The 22,207-nt window shown below is 29.6% G+C and overlaps 2 protein-coding genes across 2 annotated transcripts; one reads left to right on the forward strand and one right to left on the reverse strand.

The window, feature by feature from the left end:
- The first annotated feature begins 6,203 nt into the window (after positions 1 to 6,203).
- On the forward strand, positions 6,204 to 8,736 carry LOC133814083 (protein FAR1-RELATED SEQUENCE 5-like). Its single transcript, XM_062247087.1, has 3 exons — positions 6,204 to 7,153; positions 7,234 to 7,530; positions 7,614 to 8,736. Exons 1-3 carry the CDS (start codon positions 6,204 to 6,206, stop codon positions 8,734 to 8,736), a joined length of 2,370 nt encoding a protein of 789 aa, XP_062103071.1.
- Positions 8,737 to 16,228: 7,492 nt separating this feature from the next.
- On the reverse strand, positions 16,229 to 18,842 carry LOC133814084 (ribosome biogenesis protein BOP1 homolog). The gene is made up of 4 exons (XM_062247088.1): positions 18,749 to 18,842; positions 18,533 to 18,597; positions 16,671 to 16,772; positions 16,229 to 16,469 (listed from the first exon to the last, which is right to left on the reverse strand). Exons 1-4 carry the CDS (start codon positions 18,840 to 18,842, stop codon positions 16,236 to 16,238), a joined length of 495 nt encoding a protein of 164 aa, XP_062103072.1. The 3' UTR covers positions 16,229 to 16,235.
- Positions 18,843 to 22,207: the final 3,365 nt, after the last annotated feature.

The raw sequence follows: 22,207 nt of genomic DNA on the forward strand, positions 1-22,207 counted from the left end.
CATGACAACTATATGAGACCCTAGCGGTAGTATTGGTTTACTAGTGTACGTTGGAACGGTTCATTATGTCATAATTAGGTCTGCTTAGTGCAATGTTATCTAGTAATAATTTTTCGGGATCATATCCCCTTCTAAATTCTCTACTATATCTTAGTGCAATGTTATCTAGTAGTATTTTTCGGGATCGGATCCCCTTCTAAATTCACTACTCTATCTTACTCAGCATGACAACTATATGAGACCCTAGCGGTGGTATTGGTTTACTAGTGTACGTTGGAACGGTTCATTATGTCATAATTAGGTCTGCTTAGTGCAATGTTATCTAGTAATAGTTTTTCGGGATCAGATCCCCTTCTAAATTCTCTACTATATCTTAGTGCAATGTTATCTAGTAGTATTTTTCAGGATCAGATCCCCTTCTAAATTCACTACTCTATCTTACTCAGCATGACAACTATATCAGACCTTAGCGGTAGTATTGGTTTACTAGTGTATATTGGAACGATTTATTATGTCATAATTAGGTCTGCTTAGTGCAATGTTATCTAGTAATAATTTTTCGGGATCGGATGCCATTCTAAATTCACTACTATATCTTAGTGCAATGTTATCTAGTAATATTTTTCCTGGATCGGATCCCTTTCTAAATTCACTATTATCTTACTCAGCATGACAACTATATGAGACCCGAGTAGTAGTATTGGTTTACTAGTGTACGTTGGAACGGTTCATTGTGTCATAATTAGGTCTGCTTAGTGCAATGTTATCTAGTAATAATTTTTCGGGATCATATCCCCTTCTAAATTCTCTACTATATCTTAGTGCAATGTTATCTAGTAGTATTTTTCGGGATCGGATCCCCTTCTAAATTCACTACTCTATCTTACTCAGCATGACAACTATATGAGACCCTAGCGGTGGTATTGGTTTACTAGTGTACGTTGGAACGGTTCATTATGTCATAATTAGGTCTGCTTAGTGCAATGTTATCTAGTAATAGTTTTTCGGGATCAGATCCCCTTCTAAATTCTCTACTATATCTTAGTGCAATGTTATCTAGTAGTATTTTTCGGGATCGGATCCCCTTCTAAATTCACTACTCTATCTTACTCAGCATGACAACTATATCAGACCCTAGCGGTAGTATTGGTTTACTAGTGTACGTTGGAACGATTTATTATGTCATAATTAGGTCTGCTTAGTGCAATGTTATCTAGTAATAATTTTTCGGGATCGGATGTCATTCTAAATTCACTACTATATCTTAGTGCAATGTTATCTAGTAGTATTTTTTGGGATCGGATACCCTTCTAAATTCACTACTCTATCTTACTCAGCATGACAACTATATCAGACCCTAGCAGTAGTATTTGTTTACTAGTGTACGTTGGAACGGTTCATTATGTCATAATTAGTTCTGCTTAGTGCAATGTTATCTAGTAATAATTTTTCAGGATCAGATGCCATTCTAAATTCACTACTATATCTTAGTGCAATGTTATCTAGTAGTATTTTTGGGGATCGGATCCCCATCTAAATTCACTACTCTATCTTACTCAGCATGACAACTATATGAGACCCTAGCGGTAGTATTGGTTTACTAGTGTACGTTGGAAAGGTTCATTATGTCATAATTAGGTCTGCTTAGTGCAATGCTATCTAGTAATAATTTTTCGGGATCATATCCCCTTCTAAATTCTCTACTATATCCTAGTGCAATGTTATCTAGTAGTATTTTTCGGGATCGGATCCCCTTCTAAATTCACTACTCTATCTTACTCAGCATGACAACTATATGAGACCCTAGCGGTGGTATTGGTTTACTAGTGTACGTTGGAAGGATTCATTATGTCATAATTAGGTCTACTTAGTGCAATGTTATCTAGTAATAATTTTTCGGGATCGGATCCCCTTCTAGATTCATTACTCTATCTTACTCAGAATGACAACTATATGAGACCGTAGCGGTAGTATTGGTTTACTAGTGTACGTTGGAATGGTTCATTATGTCATAATTGGGTCTGCTTAGTGCAATGTTATATAGTAGTATTTTTCGGGATCGGATCCCCTTCTAAATTCACTACTCTATCTTACTCATCATGACAACTATATCAGACCCTAGCGGTAGTATTGGTTTACTAGTGTACGTTGGAACGATTTATTATGTCATAATTAGGTCTGCTTAGTGCAATGTTATCTAGTAATAATTTTTCGTGATCGGATGCCATTCTAAATTCACTACTATATCTTAGTGCAATGTTATCTAGTAATATTTTTCCGGGATCGGATCCCCTTCTAAATTCACTACTCTATCTGACTCAGCATGACAACTATATGAGACCCTAGCGGTAGTATTGGTTTATTAGTGTACGTTGGAACGGTTCATTATGTCATAATTAGGTCTGTTTAGTGCAATGTTATCTAGTAATAATTTTTCGGGATCGAATCCCCTTCTAGATTCACTACTCTATCTTACTCAGAATGACAACTATATGAGACCGTAGCGGTAGTATTGGTTTACTAGTGTACGTTGGAATGGTTCATTATGTCATAATTGAGTCTGCTTAGTGCAATGTTATCTAGTAGTATTTTTCGGGATCGGATCCCCTACTAAATTCCCTACTCTATCTTACTCAGAATGACCACTATATGAGACCCTAGCGGTAGTATTGGTTTACTAGTGTACGTTGGAACAGTTCATTATGTCATAATTAGGTGTGCTTAGTGCAATGTTATCTAGTAATAATTTTTCAAGATCGGATCCCCTTCTAAATTCTCAATCGTATCAACTGAAAATATATTGTACAACTATCCGAGACTCTATGATATTATATGAATATCAAAATTTCAATCCAAGATTCCCTAAAAAATGAAACTAACCATAGATTAATTACCCTCAATGAAAACTAAATTTTTTGTGCATGCAATTTAACACAATTACCATAATTTTTTAATTAAATGAATTTAAAAAAATTAAAATTAAGTACAAATTTGATAAGATAAATCTTTCTAATTTTATGATTGGAAGATATTAAAAAATTTAATTAATTTTTCTTAAAAACTAAATAAATTTTGAGAATTTAATGAAACAACCAAAATATAATATTAATTTAAATTTATTAATAAAATAAATAAATTTAAAAAAATTCGGTTACCTTTCTTAAATAATAATAAAAAAAAAACCATGTTAATGGAAATTAAGATTGGTAGCTTATCCATCTCACCAAGTGACCACTATTTATCTTCCCTATGTTTTTATCATGTAACATATTTCAACAAATGTTATTAATTGTACCTATAATATTTTTTTAAAACACAACAACTTCATTGATGTCTTTTATTCTCTCTATTTTATGTGAACACACAAGTTGATTCTATATATTTTATAGATTTCCTCCTCTTATCTCATCTTTTGCTTAGAGTTATAACGGAAAAGTAACCATTCTAGTCCCGGATTATGGCTCCTCCCGAAATTATAGGTGATCCATACTACCAAATAGTAACAGGTGATATTGATAACACCATCAGACTAGGTGAAGGTTCTGATTCTTTCTTTGTTATTCACCTCTTCGCAAAATTTTCACGACATCCACTAACTAGTAGCGAACCAAATTTTACAAATTGGATGGTCGATAACGGCATGGAAGACTCTGTTTGTTGCGATACTATTGTATTTCTTTCAAGACAAACGTTGATGGCCAATGAAAATAACCATGCCAAAGTTATCATTGACGAGATGTTAGGTGAGGCTTATCTCCATCCTTCTATATTTTTTCTTTTGGATAAAATTATTGATTACGCTCGAAAGATGTGGAACGAAGAGGATTTTAATTTCTATGTAAAAGTGGATGTTCATGTTTTTGTTTATGATCTTCCTCCACAACACGATTCTGGCATTGATGGTGACGTTGATAGTGAGGGGTATATGGATAATATGACTATTAATTTCGTGGCGGCAAGCGAGCAATCCATTGAAAGATTGGAGAGAGTTTTGATTAAAGATGATCAAATTGTATGTTCTATTTGCTTTGAGAATGTTCATGTTGGTTTGGAAGCTACAAAGTTACCTTGCACACACACATATCATGAAAAATGTATAGTTCAGTGGCTACAAACTAGTAAAAATTGTCCAATGTGTCGATTTGAGATAGTTTAAAAAATCATTTTTATATTTGTTACACAAATTTCAGCATGTATTAAATCCTATTATATACTAATAATCCGAATTTTATTTACAATTTTTATATATAATTTCGAAAATGTGGGAACATTTGAATTTCAATATTTATATAACAAAACATTGCATGTTTAATTAGAAAGACTTATTCATTTGAAAGATACATATTCATCTTCCCAATAAAATAATAAAAATAAATATAATAGATATATATTTATAAATGAATTAATCCACATTTATTCTATCAACACAACTTTATCTACAATTATTAAATGACATGTTCACATTAAAAGGCAAAGGTTTATAGAACCTATACATATTTTCGAAATACCCTATTGTAATGCCAAAAAAAAAAAAATTCCAATAATATTTTGGAATTTATAATTTTGTACATCAAAGATAATTATTATGGATATAAATTGTTCAACTTCCCATATTAATTTAATATATTCTCTATTTTTTTATAAATTTTTAATTGTTATTATCTAAATCCTATTAATATTTATCATGTTTAAATATAATATAATACTTTCAAATTTTCAACTACCCCATTAATTATATTAAATGCACATCTCATATTTAAATACTCTAACCAACCATCCATAGCCTAGCATTAAAATAAAATAAAAAATATTGCACTATTGTGGTTCTCTAAACCCTAATTTCGAAATTTGTAATGAAAATTTTGAAAATTATAACAATTATATTATTACACATTAATTAAGGTTTACACTAATTACTAATTTGAACAATTAATTATTGAATATATGTTAAATATTAAATGCACATCTTCATATTCAAAGACTCTAACCAACTATCTATATCCTAACATTAAATAAAAAAACATTAATATTGCACAATTGTGGTTCTCTAAACCCTAATTTCGAAATTTGTAATGAAAATTTTGAAAATTATAACAATTATATTATTATACATTAATTATGGTTTACACTAATTACTATTTTGAACAATTAATTATTGAATATATGTTAAATATTTAATGCACATCTTCATATTCAAAGACTCTAATCAACGATCTATATCCTAGCATTAAATAAATAAAATTAATATTGCACAATTGTGGTTATCTGAACCCTAATTTCGAAAATTATAATGAGAATTTAGAAATATTATTGGATTTATACATATTTTCTAAAATTTCAAAATTATATTAAATGCTATTATAATTTTGAAATTTGTAAGTATCAACTTTTCAACCACCTCACTAATTATATTAATTAATGCTATTATAATTTCGAAATTTATAAGCATCAACTTTTCAACCACCCCACTAATTATATTAAATGTTATTATAATTTCTAAAAATTTAGATGTAGTTCTATTGGTTAAACATTCTGGTGATTCTTAATTACAAAGCAAAAGGTTCATAGAACCTACACATATTTTCGAAATTACATATTATTATGCCAAAAATTATATATAATTATTAAAATTACAACTTTTCAACTTCCCATCAAAACACAATGGTTTCAAAAATGATTTAGTATTCTTAAAAAAATTATAACAATTATATTATTATACATTAATTAGGGCTTACACTAATTACTATTTTGGAGAATTAATTATTGAAAATATGTTAAATATTAAATGCACATCTTCATATTCAAAGACTCTAACTAACTATCTATATCCTAACATTAAAAAAAATTAATATTGCACAACTGTGGTTATCTAAACCCTAATTTCGAAAATTCTAATGCAAAGTTCGAAAATTATAATGCAAATTTTGAAATATTATTGGATTTATACATATTTTCAAAATTGCAAAATTATATTAAATGCTATTATAATTTCAAAATTTGTAAGTATCAACTTTTCAACCACCCCACTAATTATATTAATTAATGCTATTATAATTTCGAAATTTATAAGCATCAACTTTTCAATCACCCCACTAATTATATTAATTGATGCAATTTTAATAATATAATCAGTTTAAATATAAAAAATATTGAATAGTGCTACACACCATTCGAAAAAAAATCAGAAGGAATAGGCTGGAGAAATGACTAGTTACGAAAATGGTTTGGAAGTTGAACAAGAAGATACAAAATCCTTATCTTCTGAACATGAAGTAGACCCTGCTGGAGGAACACGTTTGGAAGGGACAAATGATGAAGACGTACCAGAAGACAATGTTGAATGTGGCATTATTGAAGAATGGACCGAACCTGATATTGCACAATGGAGGAGCTTGCTTCAATTTTTGGATATTGACAAAGAACCAGAACATATTCAGTTTTCGGACTTCGAAGGGAAGGAGTTTGTAAGTATTGAACAAGCAGAATCTTTTTATTTTTTGTATGCGAAAATGATGGGGTTTAGTGTTAGAAAAAAACTGAAGAGGGAGGACAAAAAAGGTATTTTACACATTAGAAGCTGGGTGTGTTCAAACGAAGGTTTTAGAGAACAAAAATATTGTAATCTTGATAATAGGTGTAAAGAAGCTCGTGCTCTAACAAGAACAGGTTGTAATGCAGAGTTTAGAGTTAATTTAAATAGGGAAACTAACCACTGGATTACAAAGTGTTTTAATAACCACCACAACCATAAGTTTGCCTTCTTTCGTGAAAAACCATTTCTTAGATCTCATAGAATATTTAGGGATGAGATGAGGGAACAAGTTATGTCAATGAAGAGAGCCGGAATTAAGACATCCCAAATTTGGAATTACATGGTAGAAGTTCATGATGGTTGGGAAAATGTGGGATGTATCAAAGATGACTTGTACAAGGGAATCTGTAAAAAATATTCAACGTGGGATGATTGTGACACGTCCACAGCAATGGGTTATCTCGAAGCAAAAAAAGGGCCGGACAACATGTTTTTCTACAAGTATGATGTAGATAAAGAAAATAGATTGAAAAATTTATTCTGGTCTGACGGGACTTCCCAGGTTGATTACCAATTATTTGGTGATTGTTTGGCTTTTGATTCTACTTACAAAACCAATAGGTATTTTTAATTTTTTTTTTTTACCTTATATCGATTTCTTAGTAAAATATCAAATATTATATTAATTTTTTGTTCAACAGGTACGGAAAGCCATTAGTAATACTACTTGGGTCTAATAATCATGACAAAACGTGTGTGTTTGGAGCTGCACTTCTTGATAATGAGACTTCGACCACATATGATTGGGTATTGGAAACATTTTTAGAGTGCATGGGTGGTAAGATGCCGTCAGCAGTTTTGACGGAAGGTTACAAAGCACTGGATAATATTATGCCTGGTGTTCCACATCGTATTTGCTCATGGCACATACTAAAAAATGCAATGCACCATGTACACAATATAGCATTCCATCAAGAATTGAAGAAATTTATTTTCAGGTAATACATTAAATGGTGTTTTATCTTATTCTCTCAATTATAATATGAAAACATTTATATTTTTCTTTTTTACAAAAATATAGGTATTACAAGGAGGAAGAATGGGAGGATAATTGGAAAGTGACTGTGAAGAAATATAGATTGACAGGAAATGCATGGGTGGAAGCACAATATGGCACAAGAAAGCAGTGGGCAGATACTTTTCTTCGTGGTATTTATTTTGGTGGAGCTACTGCTATCGGTAGATGCGAATCTATGAATGCATTCTTGAAAAGAGATTTGCAAAATAAAATACCATTGTGGATGTTTATACGACACTTTGACCATGCTTTATCTATGTTACGTTACAACGAGATGAAAGAACACTACAAAACTAATTTGACTGAACCGGTTTTGAACCAGACAACTATGCCGTGTGTGGAGGATGAAATTTCTTCAATTTTCACAAGAGAAATTTTTACAAGGATAAGAAAGGAGATACGGCGTGGCGATAATTATATTGTCCTAAAGGATGATAAGATACCAGGTTACACTCTTTGTTTGGTGAAAAAATATATTGGTTCTGGATTAAAGCGCAAAGTGTTAATGTCCAACGATGGGGATGATGTGCGATGTGACTGCTATTCTCTTGAGACAAAAGGAATTCCATGTAGACATATTTTTATTTCATTGAAGAATTTGGAGAGAAGAAGTTTTCCAATTTGTTTGGTAAATAGACGTTGGCTAAAAGATGCTAAAGAAGTTCAACTGTTAACTCAAGGTAATGAAAGAAAGTGTCCTCATCCTGAAGTTATTGAAAATTCTAGGTACGGTGGTGTAACCACACAAACTACTATCACGTCGTACCTTGCTACAAGATCACGAGAAGCATTTCAAAAGGCTATGAAAGTTATATCAGAGTTGAATGCAGAATTGGAAAAAATGCCACCAGATGAAGAGTTAAAACATCCTCAAAATGATGAAGGAGTATTTCCTAATAATATTTTGGACTCTCAGATTAAAAAAACAAAAGGCAGACCAACTACAGCCAGTTTGTCGAAATCATTCTCTGGAGGTGCAAAGAAGAGAAAACCAAAAAAATCGCTATTACATTGCAAGTATTGTGGTGAGGTTGGACATGATTCAAGGAATTGTCCTATGCAGCCAAAGTCCACTACAAAGAAAAATGGTCATTCGAAGAATAAGAAGAAAAAAATCAATCCATGATTAGTGATGTCTTTTGTATAATTGTTTACAAACACTTTCTCTATTGCAATCATTAATTTCGGCTACAACAATATAGGGCTAATTATTGTGTTTTTTTTCCAGATATTATAAATATGGTATTGAGAATTGAAAATTTTAATTCATTTGCATAATTAGGGCCCACACTAATAATTAGTTTGAACAATTAAATATTGAATACATGTTAAATATCAAATGCACCCCTTCATATTCAAAGACAATAACCAACTATCTAAACCCTAATTTCAAAAATTATAATTAGATGTGTAAAATTTATTAATATTACAAACCCTAATTTCGGCTATGACAATTGTGGTTTACAATTAAGATTGAAATTTTTTAGCACTAAAAATACAAAATAATTGCACATCTTAAATATGGTATTGAGAAGTGGGAATTGTTAATGCACCTCTTCAAATTGAAAGACTCAAAGACTATATATATCCTAGCATTTAGCAAATAATTAATTATTATATAAAAATATTTTTTTTATTATTAATTTCGGCTACAACAATATAGGGTTAATTATTGTGTTTTTTTTCAAATATTATAAATATGGTATTGAGAATTGGAAAATTTAATTCATTTGCATAATTAGGGCCTACACTAATAGTTAGTTTGAACAATTAAATATTGAATATATGTTAAATATCAAATGCACATCTTCATATTCAAAGACAATAACCAACTATCTAAACCCTAATTTCAAAAATTATAATTAGATGTGTAAAATTTATTAATATTACAAACCCTAATTTCGGCTATGCCAATTGTGGTTTACAATTAATATTGAAATTTTTTAGCACTAAAAATACAAAATAATTGCACATCTTAAATATGGTATTGAGAAGTGGGAATTGTTAATGCACCTCTTCAAATTGAAAGACTCAAAGACTATATATATCCTAGCATTTAGCAAATAATTAATTATTATATAAAAATATTTTTTTATTATTAATTTCGGCTACAACAATATAGGGTTAATTATTGTGTTTTTTTTCAAATATTATAAATATGGTATTGAGAATTGGAAAATTTAATTCATTTGCATAATTAGGGCCTACACTAATAGTTAGTTTGAACAATTAAATATTAAATATATGTTAAATATCAAATGCACCTCTTCATATTCAAAGACAATAACCAACTATCTAAACCCTAATTTCAAAAATTATAATTAGATGTGTAAAATTTATTAATATTACAAACCCTAATTTCGGCTATGCCAATTGTGGTTTACAATTAATATTGAAATTTTTTAGCATTAAAAATACAAAATAATTGCACATCTTAAATATGGTATTGAGAAGTGGGAATTGTTAATGCACCTCTTCAAATGGAAAGACTCAAAGACTATATATATCCTAGCATTTAGCAAATAATTAATTATTATATAAAAATATTTTTTTTATTATTAATTTCGGCTACAACAATATAGGGTTAATTATTGTGTTTTTTTTTCAAATATTATAAATATGGTATTGAGAATTGGAAAATTTAATTCATTTGCATAATTAGGGCCAACACTAATAGTTAGTTTGAACAATTAAATATTGAATATATGTTAACTATCAAATGCACCTCTTCATATTCAAAGACAATAGCCAACTATCTAAACCCTAATTTCAAAAATTATAATTAGATGTGTAAAATTTATTAATATTACAAACTCTAATTTCGGCTATGCCAATTGTGGTTTACAATTAATATTGAAATTTTTTAGCATTAATTTCGGCTAAAAAAATATGTAGTTTTAATTGTTAATGCACATCTTCAAATTGAAAGATTAAAATGATTAGTTATATAAAAATATATTTTTTATCATTAATTTTGGATAAATTTGGATCTATTGTTTTAATTGTTTTTTTTTCAAATATTATAAACATGGCATTGAGAATTGGAAAATTTAATTCATTTGCATAATTAGGGTTTAAAGTCATTTTTTTAAAATTAATTTCGGCTACTAAAAAAATAGGGCTAATTTTTTTTTTTTTTTATAATTTCGAAATAGGAGAAGTAATTTAATCATGGTATTGAGAATACATCAAGAAACAACTATAACATTTAAAAAAACAAAAATCTAACCCAAAATCAGCAAGGTCAACATTTATTATATTAATCATAAACTAAACAAAAAACATTTAAAAAAAATACATCAAGAAAAAACTATAACAATCATAAATAAAACTCTTAGAAATCTATTGCCCTTGCTTTGTAGTTTTAATTGTTTCATCATCTATTAGCATCTTCATATACTTTTCAAAGCGTTTTTTGTCACCGCCTGTTAAAACTTTAAAGATTCGTTGTTCACCAATCTGAACTTTCACCGTTTCTTTATTCCAAATTTGGATCTCCAACATCAAGTTTCTAACCATAAGCTTGGTTAACTCCGCTCTTTTCTCTTGTTGGGCGATGGAGAAGTTGATGAGATCACAAACGTTGCTCCGTGGGACATGATAGTCTCTTTCCTTGGCCAATGTTTCTACTATTGACAATTGCTCCCTTAATAAATCAATCATAACCAAAATTGGTAATTGAAAGGCAATGAAATCTTCCATGTTCAACATCTATTCTAACTCTAACCAGAATTGTGTTTTCAAAAAATGAATTTATTCTCACAAATTTCTACACATTTGTTACATCACATGTTTAATTTATCAAGACACCTATTCATCTTCACAACACCAATTAAAAAAGTTAATAATTATATATTTTCAAAATATAATTAAACAGCATTTATTATGTTCAAAGAACCTAGACATAGAATCAAAATTAATTCAATATTTGTATGCATTTATTACACTCTATGAGTTATTCAAAAGACAAGTTTTCAATTAAAAAATATTAATTTCGAATTTCATAATAAATTTTAAACAAATTTACATTAATTTTTGCCATATTAATTTAATATTATTTTATATTTCGATTTTTATTTCATTCATTTTTAAAAAAATGTTACACATAATTATTAAAAAGACACTTGTTCAACTTCCCATTGAACAAACACATTTGTTCAAATTTAATTTTCTTTTATTTTGAAATTAATTTAAAAATTTGTACATAATTATTGAAAAGACTCCTGTTCAATTTCCCATTAAAGAAACAATTCAATTTACCACTGTATTTTTTTCGAAATTATTTAATAAAAGCTATACATAATTAATAAGAAGATACATATTCAACTTCCAATTTACCAATGTATTTTTTCAAAATTATTTAATAAAAAGTATACATAGTTTTTTAAAAGACACTTGTTCAACTTCCCATTAAACAAAAGCAACTGTTCAATTTACCATTGTATTTTTTAAAATGAATTAATGAAAATTATACATAATTATTAAAAATATACATATTCACTTCCCATTCTTCCCATTTCGAAAAATACAATGGTTGGAAGATGAACAAGTGTCTTTTTAATAATTATGTATAACATTTTAAAAGGGAGTTATTCATATTCCTAACCACCTATCATAAATGCTTTTTATTCTTCTCATCAAATTTTAAATATAACACAAAAATTAGTATAATTTCCAAGATGGAGATTACTATGGAGCCTAGAAGGGTTGATAAAGATAGTGACAATCATGAAACAAAAAGTGAATCCAACTATGAAGTCAAAGATGCAGAGAATGAGGTTGAATATGAAGACATTATCTCGCGTGAACCAGACAAAGATATTGTTGTTGAAAGCGAAAGTAGCAATACAATCGATCAAGTTAAGGAAGAACAACATTTTCATGTACTCGGAAAATGGCCTCAAGCATTACTCGATATGGAGTTTTCGGAAGGTTTTTTTGATGTTGAATCAAGCGACATTGACGGGGAAATAGATGTTGTCCAGTTAATAAAAAATATCAACGGTTCACCAACAATATGTACAGATTCGAATGAATATTATAAGGAGCTTGAACGAAACGATGATGGCCAGGTAGATAACATCCCTTCTTCTACCAAAACCTTTCCAAACTCGAAAGGTTTCTATAACATTCTCATGAAAGCAAAAGACTTGCGTAGAAGAACTAAAGATATGCATGATTGTCTCGATGAAGGATTAAAATTTGAAACTCGCATCAAGCTTTTGGATTTGGAAGATGCTATTAATAATCTTATTGGTGCAATTTGTGATGCATGATTGTCTCTATATATATGCATCAAGCTTTTTTTGTACTAAGAATTATATGAAAGCTATTTATATTTTATGTTTACAAGGATCTTATGAGTGTTGTAAATTAAACCATTATATAATAAAAAGTAAAATTTCATTAGTTCAATCAAACATAAAAATATAAATCTACAAAGTACAATAGTAGATAGACAAACAAACAATTTCCTTACGCTCTCTTCAACTTTTCCATCATTCTCAAGAGCACATCCATATTTTTCAAGTGCTCATCAACTTTTGTTTGTTCCTCTTCGAATAGTTTCTTCATTTTCTCAAATAATGCTTCGCGATTGTCGGATCCAAAACTCACTCCAACATGATCAATCAAATGTGTAGCAAGCAACACAATCTCTTTAACTTCTTCCTCTCCTAAGTCACACTACAAGAAAAAACAGTATTCATAACACTTAAAAAGTGCTATCTGGGACTATTGATAGCACTTCTGAAAATGCTAACGTAGCCCATGTTATTAAAAGTCCAGTCTTTTCTATAACATTTTTTGAATGTTATGTTCGGTGTTATCTTAAACTATTCAATAACACATTTTTAGGTGCTATAATATTCAAATAATAACATTTAGATAGAGTTTTTGATTATAAATTTGAAGTTTAATCTTGTATTTTTTTCATAACACTTTTCAACTGTTACATTTGATTATTTTGATAACATTTTTAGTTTGTTATATTATATAAACCATAACGATTTTTTACGCTTATAATATGCTTTTAAATCATAACATATAGTAATAAAATTTTAAATTTTATTTTGATAAGTATACTTATATGGTTTTTTTTAATTAAAAGATTTTCATTATTGTATTTTGATAAAAAAAATCAAAATTAATCATAAAATGTAATTCTCAATAGATTGATAAACCATAAGTATTACATTAAACAATAACTAACTCAAACCATAAATGTGTCTACTTCATGAAATCTTAGTTCTAACTTAAGTTTGAAAGCATAACATAATAAAGTTTCTTGAACATTTTTTACTTCAAAAATGAAAAACAAAAACATTACAAAATACACAAAAGTAAATCATGCATGAAACTTGCTTCATCCTTCAATTCATCATCCTTTGTGCACTTGTCTAGAAGACAAAATTCTCACATTCTATGATATCCCTTTGGGTCTGGTTGACATGACAAGTCCTGGAAGTGATCTGAACCTAAAACAGCACATATGGACATTAGACACATTATTTCCCTTAAAACCAAATAGATTATTACATAAATATGCATGAACATCAGATGAGATGAACCTCATACCACTAGCTATTTTGCACAGTTTAATGATTATATGTCAGGCATAAAGAGTATAAGCAAGGGAAAATAATTTCACAGCACAATAAGATTAAAACAAGAGGAATTATGTATATGTATAGGACAGTGGTGATGAATGAGAGAGAAAGTACGAGTGATGGGGCATTGTAACTAACTAATGGGGAAGTTTTGGTTTTATTTTGAAGCAGTGGATTACCAATCACTGTAAAAATAATCATCTAGTTGTTTTTTATGCCCTGTTTTCTTAATTTGTTTTCTATTTCTATTGTTGCTCTTTGCAACTACTTAGAAAATAATTCTCTTATATTGCTCTCTAAACAAGTTCAGAATAAAGGAAAAGCTAGAAGGAATCAAATAACTCAAGAAAATAAAAGGCCAAACAAGAAACTAGAATACACTCAAGCCATATATTATAACAACTCAATGACTAAGAAACAAAATAAAATAACTCAAAAAATATACCAATACAGAGAAATAAACAAGAGATAACCACTATAAATTCCAGCTACCTGAGTTAGCAAATAGACATATATACACATTCATCAAATTAAACTACAACAATCATAAAAAGCACAACCTTTTATTTACTCTCTTGCCAACAACAAGGTTTGTACATGAAACAAAGAAAGTTCAAAGAAAAGTCCAGAAAAAAGAGTTAACAGTATGAATGCAGTCCCAATGGAGTGACTAATAAACCTTTTAATATGTGGACGGAAAGAGAGGCATACTTGGTTTCAAATATGTATCCAAGGAAAAAGAGTCCATTCCAGAGTTGTCATTATTTTGTAGGCAACCATGTATTAACACAAGTAATTAAGTCAAAAATTTCAACACTCAATAGCTTTGCAAGTTGCAATGGCCACAATTAGCAAAAAAATCACTAGTTTCCATATATCTCAAGTTCACATGTTGTGCTTACTTCAAAACTAAGAGAACAAAACTAACAATTGTATTAATGTTAATCAATGCAACTATTTTAATAGCAAAAAATCACTAGTTTCCATCCCGCTTGTTATGCTAAAATTGGTAGGAGAAGGGAGAAAAAGTATATTCTGTTAAAAAAAACAGTTTCATAGTGGAATGGTTATATTTACAGCCTCTAGAGAATCCCTTTATAACCCATTTGAGTATACTAATTTATGATACATAAGGAAAACAAACACCAACGCAAATCCCTAGCAAAGAATGCAAAAATTACATTATTAATTGAGGCCATCAGAACTCCAGTTGTAACATGGTAATAGTTGACATCCATTGAAATTCAGAAAAGTTTGACAGTTAGTGACATTCAAAAGGCAAAGATAAGTGATGAGCATGGACCGTATCAAATTAAAGGTTCAAGTTTATTTGTCTATTTTGTATTATGATAATATGGAACGTAGCTTCTACAATTCAAACTATGGTGCCAAATTATTTAAAGAACCACATGTATCGGCCACTTAAAAAAAAAATCTGCATTAACAAAATTGGTCTTTTCCTAATTCAAATCCCAAGTTATTGTACCACCTGTTTATTATTATTATTATTGTTGTTGAATGAACATACCTCATCACTCTTTGTAGAACGAGATGGAGGGACTGGAACAGGAATCTTGGGTGGTGGATGACTACCTGCAAGGACAGCTACAGAGCTCAAAAAAAAACTTGGACTTTTTTTTTCGATTCACAGGATACAAATTATTTTTGGGGGCAAGATAAATATATAAAATTGTGTGTGTGTGTATGGGATTTAAATTGGGATTTAAATGTAAGTTATTTTAACTAAACAAAAAGACAAAACAAATAAACTTACTGCTAGATCATTTGCAAAAATCAAATAATGTTTGCATTAGATATCAAAAGGATTTTAGATCAAGGTTATATGTTTGCCAATGTTAAGTCAAATCGTCAGCTACTTTACTATCTAATAAATCAGGCAAAAGGTCAATACATATACGAAATGATAAGCATTAATCTCTTCTTGTGTAGGGATATATTCTTTAGAGGGATTGTATGACTCTTCGTGACCTAAAAGAGGGGAAATTTTAACAAAAATTTAATAAAGAAAATTATGAAAAAAAGGGCTAAATCCTATGTTGATTTTCATTCCAGAAAACAGGTGATCAGTTGTACCTGGCAATTTCGGCTTCGGCGCAGGAATATAAGCTAAATGCCCAGACTTTTCGTTAGAGTTGGATTCATCTCCCCTCAAGAGGTAGACAGATGGTTCTTCTTTAGGCTCATCAAATTTAATCAACCCCTTACGAATAGCCCGACAATAGCGAACAACCTGTAGATACAGCAAAAGTGCAAGGCCTGAATAATTAAACTCATTGTTTGAAATTCCTTCTATTGTTCTATCTCAGCAACCAGTAGGTGAAATGAAAGCTCAGAATGAAAACATAACATAAATTTCATTCATTACATTAGAGATAAAAGAAAATACTAAAAAAACTTCTATATAGAAACAGTGAAGTTGACAATAGCATACCATTTTATCTTCGCTCTTTGAACGAGTGAAGCATCTCTTGGGTTCAGGTGCATTTGAAAGGGGATGTTTAGCACCATCCCATTTGAACCAGTCAACATAAGGCTGCATTTGAAACACACATAATTGTATGTGAAAAGAATCTTACAAACAATTGACCAATAAAATGGACAGCTAAATATATACATACCGCATACATACATCAAATTGCAGTATAAGTTCTCATGTGTGCATGACTTAAGAAATCAGATATTAAATTTTGCAATTTCGCAATTACATAATTTAGGCTTTTGTCTTTCAAGTGTATACACAAACTTTTCAAGAAATTCATACAAAAGTTAATCATATACAAAAACTTGTCAAACCTTGTTGGCTGCCATAATAAACATATTAATGAATTGAAAATTTATAACTGTCCTAAATAACTTCTATCTCACACTACAACTTGATTCATTCCAATAATCTCCTTGTAGTCCATAAAAGTGATTTAAATATTAAGATTTCAACTTGCCATTAGTTCTGTACAAAAGTGTTACAATTTTAAGCAGAAAGCACATTACTTTATTTGAGTTCTTGAAAGATAGAAGTCATACCACTCCAGAAAAGATTAAGAAGGCATATATATAACCAACCCAAGCTGGATCGCCTCATTGCATGGACTGCAGATCAGAACAAGATAAATAGAAAGTCCATGATTCAAATTCAAAAACTACACTCTACAATGCATAAAAGAAATTTAATGGTAAAAGTGGATTGAAACAGGTTTCATTTCACATTGAGCTAATTTATTGTTGCTATGTCGAATATATAGCTTCTATAATGAACATACTAAATCTTTCTCGTTATTGCAGTAAAAATGTCAAAAATCATTAGCTTCAAATTCCAACCATAACCTTTTCTCACTGCAAACTTGGGCTAATAACAATGGTATCAGTGCTCAAATCATCTTTAAACCATATGAAGTATTAAGACTTTGGGAAGATTAATAAACATGGCCAAGTTAGTATATTCTCATCTTTCAAAATTAGAAGCTTCTGATTTTAACATTATTAACACAAAATAAAGATGCCATTTTTTTCTCCTTTTATTATTAACACAAAGTAATTTTGAACTTCGTGCCTATACAAACCAAAATACAGAGAAAATGGGTCAAAGAGGGTTGGTCAACATAGAAGAAATTAGAATATGGAATGTCACGGATCAAATGGGAAATATAACCCTGACAAATTTTCTTTGACAAAGTCCAACGCAACCAAAACTCTCCTGAAAGATAACCCAAAACAATATATTGAAAACAACCAGACTATTATTTCTTTATAACAGAAACAAGTACAAATTGTAACACAAAAAAAAACCATATAATAGTTAATCATCAAGACCAAAAACAGAGATAACCACAGCTAAGAAAAGAGATTATGCACATCATAGCAGGCAGCAATGGACGAAACTGGTATGGGTGCTCATCACTACTTGAATTAACTTCTTATGAGTGATCAAAGTTCAGTAACTTGTAATTTGAGTTGACAACTCAAGTAGTGTTCAGCATCATATGTTAGTTTATAATTGCTTATTATTATTATGGGCACATGATATACATTGACCTAAACTGGTATGGGTAAACTTTGAATTATTGCTGCATGTGAAAAATATTAACAAAAATCATAAACTCTTTGTCAATGTCGAAGGAGAAACAAAGATTACCCTTTTTATTTTGCTATTCTTCAACGAGGGAAAAGAGTGAGAGAAAGATCAAAAAGAAAAAAAGCATATGCAAAATAATCTAATGAGCCGCAAGTCATCTCTTTTGCCAAACAAATTGAAACAAAGAATGAAAAAATCGCTTTCTAAATCAAAGAAAGACTCACCTCAACTACTGCGTGGAAGACATCAGCCCTGAAAAAAATCCCACCGACCCTCCAAGAATGGCGACCTGATTAGCTTGAACAAGTAAAAATCCCATAAAAATTGAAGCTTGGAAAAACCCCCAGAATCCTTAAACTGAATAAATAAATAATCTCAAATTCAAAGCTCAAATGCTAGGTCTTATTAACGACAATACACAAATTCTTAAAACTTGAGACTCATAGCAAGAAGAAGGGATTCTTTAGCGGTTAGCCTCTCCATTTCTTGGGCGTAAGCAGCTGGAGCTCCTCCCTGTACAGCTTGCTGGACCATTGCTCTGCAAGTCAATCTCCGTCGGAGTCAGCGAAACATGGGGAGGGAAGTTGTGGTAGATGAGACGGAGGAAGACAGCCACGCCGTAGACCCAAGAGTCAAGCCTCCCTGTCACACGACCCAAGCCGCAGGCCCCATCACCTTGTTACACACCTGCAACAAACAGAGAGAAAGAAAGAAAGATTGAACGAGTGAGAGAGAGAGAGAGAGTTACTGAGTGTGAGAGAGAAATAGAGGAGGCGTGTAGAGTAATTAGGGATTCAACCTTAGAGATTGCTTTTGTGTTTCATTTGGCGCCTAGTATTTCATTTACCGCCCATTTTCCACCTTTTTCTATTAACATGCGACAATAACACTTATTAAAATATGCTATATTTTAATGTAATATATGGGCATAATTGTTGTAGTGTCATCATAATATTGAGTAAATGGACACATTCTTAAAAATATAAAATGATTTCAAACTCTACCTAAAAACAAAGTTTATGTTTGCCTACAAATGATATCAGTGTATATAAGATAAAATGATTTATAAATAGTGTTAAAAACCATACAATTTCGAAATTATGACATTTAAAATACCCATTTAAAAAAAAACTAAATTCCATTTTGAACCAATACCTGAATTGTTTTGGTTAAATTAATAAATAAGATGGGTAATAATTATGAAAAATATAGCAATTGGTGGGCTATTCCATATCCCAAAAATCATGCTCAAAATTATGATTAGTTACACTTCTCAAAACATAAAATGAACATATTTCAATTCCCAAAAATAACACAATAATTTTGTTATTGGTTAGGTTGATTATGCATAATTATACCATTAAATTCTAAATAGTTAGGTTGGTATTAACTAGTTTAGTTACTATGCATTGATTTTTAATTTAAATTTAAAACACAATTTCGAAATAAATTTAATTTTTTATAGATAAAAAGGTTTGGTTGAGTTAGTTTGTGTAAAAATATATATATTTTATTAAAATTTCACTTAAAAAAACGTGAGCAATTAATTTAGAAAATGCCATCTAATTGCATTAAATGCATGTATTCATAAATTCATTCTAATACCCTAATATCATGCTCTATTTATGTTTGGTTGAGTTATTAATCATTTCTCATAAAAAACGTGTACAATTAAGATCATGTCAACTAATTTCATTAAATGCATATCTCCATAAATCCATTCCAATTCCCTAACATTATGCTCAAAATTCTGATTGGTTGATATATTAATTAATAAATTCGAAATTAACACTTACAAAATAGTTTTTATTTAATAAATATGATATTAATGTCTACAACTAACCCTTTGAAACTTCCAATAAACATTAAAGTTGATTGTGAAAATGATAAAATTTAAAGTGTGTTTTAATCTTGTTAATAAATAATTAATTCAGAAATAAACTATTCAAATTCTCTTAAATATTGATCATCTTCTAATTTCTCAAAATTGATAAATAATAATACAAATTTCTTTCTTTTACACAACATGATTGAGAATAACAAAATTAGAGCAAAGATCATTGTCCCTAGTACTATATTCCTCTGCTTGAAATGAACTCTCGAACATCTTTCAATAATTTTGCTCTATTCTTGTTGAAATTTGAGCATGCAATCCACGAAGCTATGTGACACCTTTCTTCATTAGAGTCGAACTACAATAGTGAAAAAAACTCAAGTATAGTATGATAAGAACAAAATTAAAAAAAAAAAAAAAACTTAGTATGAAATCTACATATCACAAAAGACCGCGAGTCGAGCTTACAACTATTCATCATAAATAATATGACAAAGACTCCACAATCGTACAAATTTTGTTGTCTAGGGACATTTCTACCACGAACTATACCAAAACTAGCAAAGTTAAAACTACCAGGTTTCCTTTTGATCTGATTCTCCAACAACAAATCTAGATTGCGTAGCTGCATTTGCACTCTAACATCAGAATTTATAAATTTAAAATTTATAAAAAAGTAATATATTCAACCAATAAAAACTTACAATATCAACAATCTTAGATGACTGTAATATAGGATTCTTTTTATCGGCAAGTGAGTCCCAAACTTCTACTTTTTTTTCTTTAAGTATCACCCGTGCAAGAATGAAGTGTCTTACAAGCAACATAAGAATATAAATCTACAAGTATAATTGTTGTTAGAAATTACATAATAAATAGATGCTTAAAAATATATTCAACATAAACCATTAGAATTATACTTCATTGCAATGTTCGAGGGAGCCCATAAATCTTTCGTAGTAATGCATTTTCCTCCAAATTTGATGTAATGGTAAATTGGAGTAGGAGTCGGGTAGTAAGTATTTCTATTGTCATAATTTTAAAAAAAAAAATTAACTTCACAAACATGAAATATGTTTTGACAAAAAAGAAAAACAACAAAAAACTCACCATATTTCGAGCAGGAAGATACCAATTCTTACACTCTTTACCCTTCTTCAACCTCTCATCCTCGGTCAAGAATGAAGAAACCATAGTAACAATCTGCATTTACCAAAAAAAAAAAATATTATAACGGTCATACTAAAATTATTAATATATACAAATGAATTACCTCAGTCTCCAACTCCGTTTTAGGTCCAAGATACCGGAAGTCGGACCGTCGTAGAAAACTAGACTCACTTTCAACTATAATTTCCCTAGGATATATACAATAATATACATTAAAATATATTGAAAAAATGACAAAAAATATATAAATTAAGATAGAAAAACTTACATTTGATCAGAGTTTGAGAAAATGTATTCTAACACTTCCCTATCTTTCGGTCTTAAAGTATTACCGAGTTTAAAATGTTCAAAGAACACAACATCATCTTGACTAAAAACATGTTTTTTTAAAAATAGTGATTGTGAGGCCTTTTCGTTAATGGATTCATATGTCAATTTTTTCTTCTTCTCATATCTACATGAAATTTTATCTTTGGCTTGTAAATCCAGTTTAATAGAGTGTAGTTCATGTCTCAACTCTTTCAACTCATGCTCAATTACTATCTTCCATTCCATTTCTGATTCCATCACGAAGTTCTATACAAAAAAATTGACGAAGTTCTATACAAAAAAATTGACGAAGATTATCACTATGTAAGAAATATTTTTGAAAAATAATAATATGTTTGAAAAATTTACATGATGAAATTTTCAAAACTTTAAAATTCCTCACATTTTTAGTTTATTGAAGAAAAATGAACTACAAAATAATTTGTAATAATAATGTTTTAAAATTTCTTTTATAAAATATGAAATTTTTAAAACCCTATAACCTTCAATGTAAATTTATAAACCTAATAGTTGATTTCTCTAAGAACTTTGAATAATTTCGAATTTTACAATGTGAGAAAAAAAA

The sequence above is a fragment of the Humulus lupulus genome, chromosome 2, assembly GCF_963169125.1.
Source record: "Humulus lupulus chromosome 2, drHumLupu1.1, whole genome shotgun sequence".
Lineage (NCBI taxonomy): Eukaryota > Viridiplantae > Streptophyta > Magnoliopsida > Rosales > Cannabaceae > Humulus > Humulus lupulus.